This window comes from Puma concolor, chromosome E2 (assembly GCF_028749965.1).
Source record: "Puma concolor isolate L17-30 chromosome E2, mPumCon1.1.hap2, whole genome shotgun sequence".
Taxonomy (NCBI): Eukaryota; Metazoa; Chordata; class Mammalia; order Carnivora; family Felidae; genus Puma; species Puma concolor.
The window spans coordinates 33,920,776-33,932,586 of NC_141681.1; the positions used below are offsets into that span (position 1 = coordinate 33,920,776).

At 51.7% G+C, this 11,811-nt stretch overlaps 1 protein-coding gene across 2 annotated transcripts in view; it reads right to left on the reverse strand.

Moving 5' to 3' along the window:
• The window catches only part of NOD2 (nucleotide binding oligomerization domain containing 2), a 36,250-nt gene extending 27,183 nt beyond the window's left edge, over positions 1 to 9,067 (reverse strand). Inside the window, exons 1-2 of one of the 2 annotated variants that reach the window (XM_086689455.1) lie at positions 8,978 to 9,067; positions 2,118 to 2,584 (exon numbers count right to left, since the gene is read on the reverse strand). In XM_086689455.1, coding sequence (XP_086545581.1) covers positions 2,118 to 2,576 — 459 coding nt within the window. In that variant the 5' untranslated portion in view covers positions 2,577 to 2,584; positions 8,978 to 9,067. The other variant, XM_086689453.1, reaches the window with a different exon arrangement.
• Between the last annotated feature and the right edge of the window lie 2,744 nt (positions 9,068 to 11,811).

The following is an 11,811-nucleotide window of genomic DNA, read 5'->3' on the forward strand; positions in this document are numbered from 1 at the left end:
AGCAGTGTGGCTTAGAGACAATAAATATAGGGGCTAAGGACAGTGCCCGGCACATGGTAGGCACTCAGTGAATAGTAGCATTGGGTATTTAAGGATATGGTTCTTTACCTTACATTTTGATTCGTTCCATAGCATTTTTCAGCCCCCAACCTGCAATCTATGACAACCACCTCTTTACAGGAAATTATAAGGTCAGCATATGAGAGTATACAAGGCAGTCCTGGATTGGGGAGATAAGGTTAGTGGGACACACCACAAGAGCCACCCACACTTGTCAGAAATGCAGCCACTGAAGGAAAGCCACCAAGTTCGAGAACAATAGCATTCCAGAGCTCAAAACAGGCTCAGAGAGAACTGGATTCTAAAAACTTCAACCTCAGGCAGCCCAGTCCCTTTGTAAACTCCTACCACCCGCAGATCTCTTGTCAGCTACTCAGCTCAGTCCCAGCCCTCCCTGCTTCTGCTGCCCACAGAGCCCTTTCTTCAGATGGATTCTTGGCTTGTTAAAATGCAGCCTTTCTTCTTTCCTAATATCAGTATTTAAGGTTACAAATTTCCTTCTATGTTCTGCTTTCACTGTCCCCCATAAATTTTTATAAACCAGGTTCTCATTATTGTTTAGTTCCGAACATTTTCTGATTTCCATTACGATTTCTTCTTTGGCCCATGAGTTCTCCTATTTTCTTTTTTCATCAATCCAATTACCTCCTCTCTTAGTGCCCTGTTTTCTCTAGACCTGAGGCTACCTTCTCTAAACCCCTCAGAGCATCCAGACCAGACCACATTGTTGAACACGCCATCAAAAATGACAAGACACAATTCTTTAACTTCCCGTGTGGGCTGATTTGATCCCCTCAATAGATCACAAAAGACACCAAGGTAGGTGCAACAACTAACATGTCTTCTGTAATCCCCACAGGGCCAGGATCAAGGAGCTAGTACTCAGGGGACAATTGTAGGTTTCATGTGAACTAAAGAGTAACGAGAGGGGACCACATCACATCTGCTCTGTAAATACTCAGCCACCTTGAGCTAGCTTTAAAACAGTCTTGAGGACAGACTGGCTTATCCTATCAGTCTCAACCACTTACCTAAATGCCAAATACACTTTTTTTAATAGTCAAATAAAAACTAGAAAGTCCCCCAATTCAGCCCATCCTAATGCTGCAATTTAGCTGTAATTCATTCAATAACCCATGTGCTTCATCAACAAGTATTTATTGAGTGCCTGCTTATCGAGCCCAATAAGATTCAAGAATCTGGCACATAGTAGGCATCTACCTATATTCTGGCCAAATAAATGAATGAATAAATTAACAATGAACAAACGAGTCAAGGTACTCGGTCCAACATGGCACTCTCATGCCACCAAACCCCTTTTCTGGGCATCAATTTTCCAATATATAAAATGGGATGTCAGCTACTGTTCCATCTGTACCACAAGAGCCCTGAGGGTCACTGTCTGGGGAAAAGTGTTAAAGAGTTTCCAAGACACTTTTCTGGTCTCGTGGAATGGCATCCTCGGAGGGAGTTGCACCCCAGCTCTGAAGGTCCACGAGCCAATGCAAGTCCGTATCAGAAATCCAACGTGGACATTTAGGCTACATTAGTCCATAGCAGGCTCTTACTAATAATTAACAATTAACTATGAAGTTAAATGATGTGCTAAGTGCAACGTAAAAATTATTAAATACAGATACAATCCAACGAATTTTCATGATCTGTTGAGCTGTTAACTCAAGAGAGCCAAAAAGCATACGAGTACAGAATAGCATTGAGAACAGAGCTGAGAGCAGCCAATGGAAACGAGCAGTGAATCTGCTAGAAACCATTCTAAGCATCATGCAGATGAACTCAGTGACTTCTCCCGAGAGCTTTACTGATGCTTTACAGATGAGGAAAGGAGACAGGGGAGATTAAGGATGGAGAGTCCCCAGAGAGAAGCCCACAGTCGCACAAAGCAGGCCCTGAACAACTTTTACCTGCCTGGCTGCCTTGTTAGGGAGCATCCCATCACCTTTCTCCCCAGAGGGCTGACTCCACAAAGGCAACTTAGTCTCGGTGACTAAACACCCTTTTCCTATGAATTCTGATCACCCAAAACGGAAGTGCCTTACCCGCTGGGATGACGTGAAAACAGGCAGCCTGATTTCATCACATTCATACCGGCTGATGAAACCCCGCTCCTGTGCCAGGTCCAGCACGCCCTCCACGTGGCTGTAGAGTCTCCTGACGATGGCGGGCCGGTGACTCTGCAGGTCATGCGCTGGGTGGGGTGAGTGGGGATCCCAGCGGCAGGAAAGCTCCGGAGCCTGACAGCCGGTCTGGGCCTCCCGGACAGCTGCAATGAGCTGTTCACAGCCCCAAGCACCCTTCTTCCAGACAGTGTCCAGGAGGCGCCTGGCCAACTGGGAGAGGGGCTGGCCCAGGAGGCTGAGGCCCTCGTAGTCTTCCCAGGAGAGGACTTCCCAGGAAAGCAGCCAGTCCAGGATGCTCTCGAAGCCCTCCAGGGACCCCGAGGCCAGTAGCCCCACCAGCTGGCTTCTCTGCGCCTGGAGAACCTCCTGTGTGCACATCTCATAACCTGGGAAGGAGAGTGAGATCAGCACAGGACTCCTCTGGAGGCAGGCAGGGGGCAGTGGAGGGGGCAATTCGGCCCCACCCCAAGTCCGGAGAGGCCACAGATCTACTCGAATATCACCGAGTCCACACTCTCCATTATACAGATGTACAGACTGGGGCCCAGAGAAGGCAAGAAATTGGTCCAAGGTCCCACAGAGAGTTCGAAGCAGCCAGGAGTTAAATCAAGACCCCTGGTTTCCACATCTGCACTTCCTCCCTGCCTTAAGAAGTTTAGTAAGGCTTGTGCTGATATTATGAGCAATGTTCTCAAGGGACCTCGAAATGAACACTCTTTGAGATCTTAGGAGGGGGCTATGCCCTGCCGGCTGGATTCAGGCGGACAGCAGCACTCTCTCCAATGACAGCTAATAGCTACTAAGCACAGGCAAAATGCTGGCACCATACTAAATGCTTTCACATGTGAATTCGTCAGCACTCTGAAGTAGATGCTATGTCGGCCCCATTTTACAGACGAAGAAATTGAGGCACGGGAAGGCCAAGTGACTTAGACAAGAATTCACAGACAGATGAGGTGGGACTGGAGTTTGAACGTAAGCAGTGCAATTCCAGAAAGCATGCCTTCAATCCCCTCCGTATTTGGGTTCCACACAGGGGCCCGAGCCCATGCCTGGTAGGTAACCCACTGCTATTCCAAGGGACAGAACAGAATACTGCTATCAAGATCCCAACCCAGGGACACCTGGGTGGCTCAGTCGGTTAAATGTCCTACTCGATTTCGGCTCAGGTCATGATCTCATGGGTTCGTGAGTTCAAGCCTGGCATCGAGCTCTGTGCTGACAGAGCGGAGCCTGCTCGGGACTCCCTCTCTCTCTGCCCCTCCCCTGCTCACGCATGCATGCTTACTCTGTCTGTCTGTCTCTTTCAAAATAAATAAGCTTAAAAAAAAAATCTCAGGGGCACCTGGGTGGCTCAGTTGCTTAAGTGTCCGACTTCAGCTCAGGTCATTATCTCACACCATTTATGATAAGTTCAAGCCCCGCGTCGGGCTCTGTGCTGACAGCTCGGAGCCTGGAGCCTGCTTCAGATTCTGTGTCCCCCTCTCTCTCTGCCCCTCCCCCACTAGCACTCTGTCTCTCTTTCTCTCTAAAAAATAAACATTAAAAAAAAAAATCTTAGCCCCAGGTGAAGCAAAAATCATAGCGCAAACTAAGTCATTTCAAAGCCTAGGAGAGCACGGACCCCACTTACCACCGCCTCCTTCCCAACTGCCCCCAGGCCCTCCCTTCCCTTTCACTCCCGCCACCGCACCACACATTACATGCTGTCATGCCTCTGTCAGTGGCTTGCTCTGGGCTCCGCCTTCAGACTCTGGGTTCTGGGAATCTGAGGGGAAGAGATTTCTCTGAGCTCCAAGCCCTGGGAGGGTCCCCAAGCAGCAGAGAAAATCTCTCAGCGGGCTCCATTGTGCGACTGTCACAGGGACCAGGGACGCAGACTGGTACAGTGCCCAGAGAAAGGGAAAGGGAAAGGGAAAGGGAAAGGGAAAAGGAAGGGCAACACCTCCTTGTTTTTACAAAACAGAGACATTCTGAGATACTCAAGGGAGCAGATGCCAAGGTGCCTAGAGATTTTGCAACTTTCCTCGTTACTGTTTATGTGTCTCCCGTCCTTCTTGGCCCAAGCAGAAGCCTGGGTCTTACTCATCCTGGCATCCATAAGCTTGGCACAGGGCTGAGCCCCGGGGAGGCGTGGGGGACGGTGGGGGGAATGCTTATGAATCAAAACTCCACCGAGGAAGGGGAGGGGCTGGAAGAGTCTACGCCGGTCCACATATGCCAGCCAAAGGAAGGGACAGGAGACATCTCCAACCCAGACTGCTGCCAACACTTAGGATGGAAATCCTTGGGCTGGCCACATGAGGAAACTGAGGCAGCAAGGTTACCTGCAGGTCTGGCAGCTTGCGAGGGCATCCCCAGTGCAGCGGCTGCTGTAAGTCAGGAACTGAAATAGATCTCTCTGGACAAGCAGGCCTCCGCCCTGTGTCCACTGCCAAGCAGAGGAGTCAGGAGGGTAGAGATGGGACTTGGGGAAAGGAGAGAACAGGACAGGTAGGATGAGGTCTGGGCTTGGCCCTGGCATGGCTCTCAGCTGTGGAAACGCCAGACCCGCCGCCACACCTGTCCAGGACCTGGGGCAAAGAACCACCTCCCTCTGGGAACAGCCCAGAAATGGGGTGGGCGCTCTCCCTCTGACCCAATGCCTGGCGGGTACGTGTGAGGCCAGGAATCAATCAAAAACAGGAGACCTGACATTCCTTGCTGACATCCTCTTACCCAGAGGATGCATGGGAACGAACAGCAGCCCAGTCTTCTGCATCGGGAGAGCCTAGGCCACCCTCTCCCCCTGCAGAGATCATTAGGCTTGGTGGGCATGGCCAAGTCCCCTGGGGGCAGGCCTTGGGCACGAAGGCAAAGGCTGAGTGACACAGGACCGGCGGGTCTAGATTTCCCCACAGACCCCAGCTCCCGGGGAAATCCTGAAAGGATGGTCTGGAGGCCAGAGCTGGCCAAGCCACTGTGCAGAAGTAGGTAATTTTCATCCGCTCTGGTGGAAAGCCCTGTGCGTCCACCATGACCTGCACTGACAGACCCCCCCGCCAGACCTGAGACACACCCACAACTGTGCTCACCCACAAGGGGACAAGCAGGGGCCCTTCCCAAACATACCAAGAATGCTTGAGCCCCACACACCCAACTGGTGATATCAAGGATTTGTGGACACCTGCAGGGAGAGACAGGCCCCAGCCCTAAGGGTTGGGGCTCTGGTCCCCCACCAGCAGCTGGAAAGTCCCAGCTCTTCCCTGGCCTCCTTCCAGAAACCTCAGAGCAGGTGGAATCCCCAAGGACCAATTTGGTCAGACCCCTGCCTCTGAGCAGCCATTGTTCTCCTAACATCCTTGTAAACATCCGGGGGGAAAACCTGGCCTTGCTGCCAGCTCAGGAATTTCTTCATCATGTCCAACTTAAGTTTCTCCTGCTTTAGCTTAAATTGGGAGCAAGAGAAAACAGATGGCCAGTCAACCCTTATTTCATAAAAACCGTCCCGAAAATCCCGCTTCTTGCCTCCTTATCACCTGTTCAGACTTCCCCCAGACGAACTAAATCTATCTCTACTGTCTTTTCTTCTCTACTCGAGTTACTGCAAGTTTGGAGTCCTTCACAGTCTTCCCTTGAGGAAGGTGAGGCCCATGAAAAGAAAGAGGCATGAAACAGAGTCAAATAAAAGGGGCAACCCACGTGGGCCTCCCCTGACCCTCCGGCCCGGGGCCCAGGCCCAGGACCTGACACCTCCTTCCTTCCTGAGACCTCAGCCAGACGACTTTCTCCAGACCTCTGAGCCCGCTGATTCGCTTAAGGGTTGAAATTTCAGCCCCCTGGGCCCGTGCAGGCCAGAGGAGGGAGGCCCAGGGAACCTTGGCTCCTCTATCTCAGCGGGGCCCAGGCCTTCCCTGGGGCCTTGGACCCAGCCCTGCCCCTCCTGCAACCCTCTTGTATTCTGCCCCCTTCCCCGAGCTTCTCTCTGGGAGACCATTTCCCTCCTGCACACAGACTGCAGTCTCTCCATCAGGAGAATAAGAGCCCTCTCTTCCTCTGCCGGCTCCCACCCCAATTCTGTGACTCCCTTCAAAGCAGGAGCCCTTGTCTCTTGCCCGTACTGCTCTCCTCCAGTCCTCCCCTCCCATGCCCTCTGGGCACGTCCTCCTGGGCCCCCCAGATGGCCACCAGTGTCGTGCACATTGCTGGGCTCTCAGCTCTGGACTGGCTGGCTCTGCAAAGGCATCTATCAGAATTCTCTCTCTCTCTCTCTCTCTCTCTCTCTCTCTCTCTCTCTCCTTGAAACACTCCCCCAACTCTGACTTCTCCTCCCATCCTACCGGCTGCTCCTTCTGTCTCCTTGGCTAGTTCCTGATGCTGGGAGCCCCAGAGTTGTGTCTCCCTCCCTAAATGAGCTCACCTGCTCTTCTGGCTTGAAATGCCAGCCCCCAACTTTCCTTTTGGCTCCAACCTCCACACTAAACTTATCTGACTGCCTAATGGGCATCTCACACTTAAAAAGCGTAACACTCCAGATCCCCTAGACAGCCCCCATCTCGGGTGACAGCAGGGCCAAATTTCCAGACTCACCAGCCAAAAACCTCCGACCCATCCTGGACTCTACCTTTCTCTCCCATCCCGATCTCCCTGACTCTACCTTCAAACTATACCTCAAATTGGAAAATCTGGTATTTTCCCACGGCCTCTATATCATGGGTACAAGCCCCCAGGGCCTCTTCCCAGAATGACAACAGTGGTCCCCTCGCTGTCCCCCCACTCCACGCTTTCTGCCCTCACTTCTCTACAGTCTGACTTAGTCTGCTAACTCCTGAGTCAGAGCAGGTGACTCCTGCCTTCAAAGTCCTCCAGTGGATCCCAATGCACTCAGAGTAAAAACGAAAGTCCTCACAGTGGCCTTCAAGGCCCCATGCAACAGACACCCACCTCCTCACCCCTTACCTCTCTGTACTCATGTCCTACTAATCCCCCACGGGCACCTCACCCACCCTGCTCCAGCCACACAGACTTCTTCCTTGTTTCCAGAACAAGCTGGACCTGCTCCCACCAGGCATGCCTCTACCTGAGGGCCTTTGCACATGCTCTGTGCTCTTCCCTCTACAGGTGAACTGTCCTTCCCGTCAGATATTCACATAGCTCACCCTTCACCTCCTTCAAGGCTTTGCTCAATTGTCACCACCTCAGGGAGGCCCTCCCTGATTATGCTATATAAAATTGCAATACCCAACCCCAGCCCTCATCCCCCATGCCTGCTTTGTTTTTCTCCGCAGCACCGCTCACAGCCTGATATATCACGTATGTTCTTATTTGATTGCTGTCCTTCTCCTTTCTAGAATACTAACTCCATGAGGGCAGGGAGTTTTGTCTGATTTTTTTTTTTTTTTTACCACTATAGCCCCACTGTCTTACCCAGTGTATCAATAAAGATCATTTGAATGAATAAAAGAATGAATTTACTCTGGGGCGCCTGAGTGGCTTAGTTGGTTAAGCGTCCAACTCTTGATTTCGGCTCAGGTCATGATCTCGTGGTTCATGGGTTCAAGCCCCGCACAGGGCTCTGTGCTGACAGGGCAGAGTCTGCTTGGGATTCTCTCCTTCCCTCATTCTCTGCCCCTCCCCAACTCACGCTGTCTCTCTCTCTCTCTCTCTCTTTCAAAATAAAAAAGAATGCATCTACTCTGCATGGTTCCAGGAGGCAGAAGTGGAACCAAGCGGGGGAAATCTGCAAGTCATAGATTTTAGCTAATTGTAACAAGAGCTGTAGGACACTGAACGGGCACCTCGTAAGTCACTGTCACTGGGCATACCCAGCAGAGGGATCTTTCACTCGGTGGGAGGTGGCTGGGCCAGATAGGGGTCCCTCCCAGCCTCAGATCCCAAATTGGCAAAGAGAATCTGAGAGCAGAGGCAATGGAAATGTCACTCTGGTGTTTAGCAAGGGGACAGGACCAGGCAGACAAGACCAGCCCATGGGGAGACGGAGGCCACAAGAGGGACGAGCCTAAGGGCTCAGAAAGAGGGGAAGAAGCCAAGCGCAGACACACAGGCTGGGGTCCAGCTGGGGAGGCCCTCCCAGAGAAGATTTGGGGAGGCTTTTTAGTTTGCTCAAAAGCAAGTAGGACCAGATGGCTGCTCCGCAACATGAGGACTAAAGGAGAAGGCGGAAGGCACACAGGATGCAAGGCTGGGCAGGCCCTGGTGTGGGCCTGGGTGGGAAGGGCTGGGGATGAGCAGGGGTCTCCACACCCACCAAGGGAGGGGAGGAGGCAGAAGGCTCCCCTAAGAGTTTCAAGTCCCCAAGCAGGGTTAGAGATCACCCCGGCCCTCTCTCACCTACACCCACCCCCTCACAGGCATGCTGAAGAGGGGGAAACTGAGAGAGGGTAGCCTCCTTTAAGACCCGAAATCTGGCCTCCTAATTCCCAGGCCAGCCCTGCGCCTCAGGACTTCTCATCCTGCAAGTTCTCCCTCCACACCCACCAGGAAGGCCAGACACAACTTCTCTCCAGACAGCAAAAGCTCCTGGGCCCGGGGCCCGGAAGTTCTGCTCACGCCCCCCAAACCTCCCTATCCTCTGTAGACACTGCCCGCCAGGGGGCTCCCCTACCTCCAGAAACCCCCTTTCCTTCTACCTCCTATTTAGAGGCCGGGACACCAGAACGGAAAACCAGGGCAAGGCCTCCCCAAGCCCGGCTGGGAAGCCAGATGTCCGAGTCCGAGGGACCGGACTCTGGGCGCCCAGCCCCTCCCCGCGCTCAGGTGCCGGATCGGGGAACACTCACCGCGCAGTCACCTGCGCCCCAAGTCCTCCCCGCGGTCTGGCCCAAAACTCCAAGCTCTGACTCTAACACCCGTTCCGCTCGCCCCGCCCCTCCGGTCCGGGTGCCCCACCCCCCGCACTCTCCCTAGCCACCCTACCCGGCGGGCCCCGCCCCTCCAGTCCGGACGCCCCGCCCCTGCGCCCTGCCCACCCACCCTGCCTGGTGGGCTCCGCCCCTCCGGTCCAGGCTCTCGCCCCCCCACCCCCCTCCCGCTGGCTCCCACCTCTGAGCGCTCAGAGCTCTACCGGGACTGGGCAGGTGGGCGGGCAGGAACGGGACCCCCGCCAAGTGTCTCCTACTGAGTGAGCCGTCTTTCTTTTTTTTCCTTTTTTTTAAATTTTTTAATTTAAATCCAAGTTAGTTAACATACAGTGTAATAATGGTTTCAGGAGTAGAATTTAGTGATTCATCACTTATGTGTCACACCCAGTGCTCATCCCCGCAAGTGCCCAGTGAACCAGCTTTCTACAACAGGGAACCAGAGAGTCTCTCAGGACAAGGTCCCCTCCAGACACACACGCCCCAGATATCCTGTGGCAGGAAAAGCTAAGAAAGCTGTCCCAGCCGGTATGCGCCCTTTGTGTCCACAGTCATCTAAGGCCTTAATATTGTGAAGTCCCAGAAGAGTTTTCCAGAGTGTGATGGGTTACCTGTCAGGTGAGCGTGGACAGGGCATTTAAATTCCTCTTTTTTCCTTTGTCTTGCCAGCCTTCCATTTCAGTTGAGGCAAGCCGGCTCTGTTTGGTACTAATGGGGCTTGAGCCTCTCGAACACTGCCCGCTCTACTTGGTTCTGCCACCATACCTAACCAGAATTTAACGGTACTGTTGTTGTTTCCAGTGTAGTAAATTTATTTTATTGTATGGTTTCCCATTCGTCTGAGCAGGTGACACTGGTTTTCCATTGAAGGTATTAATATAAACGTTCCTTTTAAAACACTGGTATTTGGACATTTTTTTAACATAAAAGAAAATAACGGACATTCACATGGTGCTTACTGTGTGCCAGGCTTTACACACATTAACCCAAGTCATCCCAGCTATTGGGTATTGGTTATGATTTCCAATTTATAGGGGGAGAAACTGAGGCACAGAAAAGTTAACTAACAAGAAGAACCAAGATTTGCCCCCCCAGGCGTCTGGCACCGAAGTTGTGGCTCTACCCACTGGACCACACTGCCTCCCGGTAAATACCTGCGATGCTGAGTTATTAGACAGACTGCCTCTACCCCAGAATGACTGGAAATCATTCCAGATGGGGCACAGATCTATCTAGAGGAAGGTTCGCCACCATTTTCTCTGTAAGAGTGAAAAGCTGGAAGCTTCCTAATGCCCCGTAATAGCAGATTACTTGAGAAAACTGACAGAGCAACTGAACTTGAAAAACTGAACGGACTCATCTTCTCTCATACCCCATATCCAACCTGGGAGCAAACTTTCCAGCTTGACCTTCAAAATATATTCAGAATGCAGCCACTTCTTACCGTATCCACCATGACCACCCAGGTCCAAATCACCATCGTGTCTCACCTGGGTTATGGCAACAGCTCCCAGCCTTTCTCCATGATTTTCCAGCTACAGGCTTCAACACGGCAACAGCAGCGAGTCTGTTAAAAAAAAATAAATAAATAAAATAAAAAAATTTTTAAAGAGTCCAATTATATCACTTCTCTGCTAAAACCCCCGCAATGAGGCCCATTTCAGAGTAAGAGCCAGGAGGCCCTTACAAATGCTGTTTGCACCCAGTGCCCTCTCCAAGCTATCCCCTCATTCATGCTGCACTGACCACACTGGTCTCCTGGCTGTTCCTGGAATATGCAAGGCCTGCGGCCTTTGCATTTGCTATTCCTTCCACCTGGAATGCTTTTCCTCTAGAAATCTACATGGCTCCCTCCTTCACCTCTTTCTGGCCTTTGCTTATTTTTTTATTTTTATTTCTATTTTTAATTTTTTTTTAATATGAAATTTATTGTCAAATTGGTTTCCATACAACACCCAGTGCTCATCCCAACAGGTGCCCTCCTCAATACCCATCAACCACCCTCCTCTCCCTCCCACCCCCCATCAACCCTCAGTTTGTTCTCAGTTTTTAGGAGTCTCTTATGCTTTGGCTCCCTCCCTCTCCAACCTCTTTTTTTTTTTTCCCCTTCCCCTCCCCCATGGTCTTCTGTTAAGTTTCTCAGGATCCACGTAAGAGTGAAACCATATGGTATCTGTCTTTCTCTGTATGACTTATTTCACTTACCATAACCCTCTCCAGTTCCATCCACGTTGCTACAAAAGGCCATATTTCATTCTTTCTCATTGCCACGTAGTATTCCACAGTGTATATAAACCACAAGCTCTTTATCCATTGGCCTTTGCTTAAATGAAACTTCCTGGGGCACCTGGGTGGTTCAGTCAGTTGAGCGTCCGACTTCGGCTCAGGTCATGATCTCACGGTCCGTGAGTTGGGGCCCTGGGTCGGGCTCTATGCTGACAGCTCAGAGCGTGGGGCCTGCTTCAGATTCTCCGTCTCTGTCTCTGTCTTCCCCTCCCCCATTCGCACTCTGTCTCTCTGAACAGTTAATAAACGTTAAAAAGAATGTTCAGAGGGGGCGCCTGGGTTGTTCAGTCAGTTAAGCGACTGACTTCGACACGGGTCATGATCTCAACTGCTTGTGAGTTCGAGCCCCTTGTCAGGCTCTGTGCTGACAGCTCAGAGCCTGGAGCCTGCTTCGGATTCTGGGTATCCCTCTCTCTCTGCCCCTCCCTCGCCCACGTTCAGTCTCTGTCTCTCAGAAATAAATAAAACAT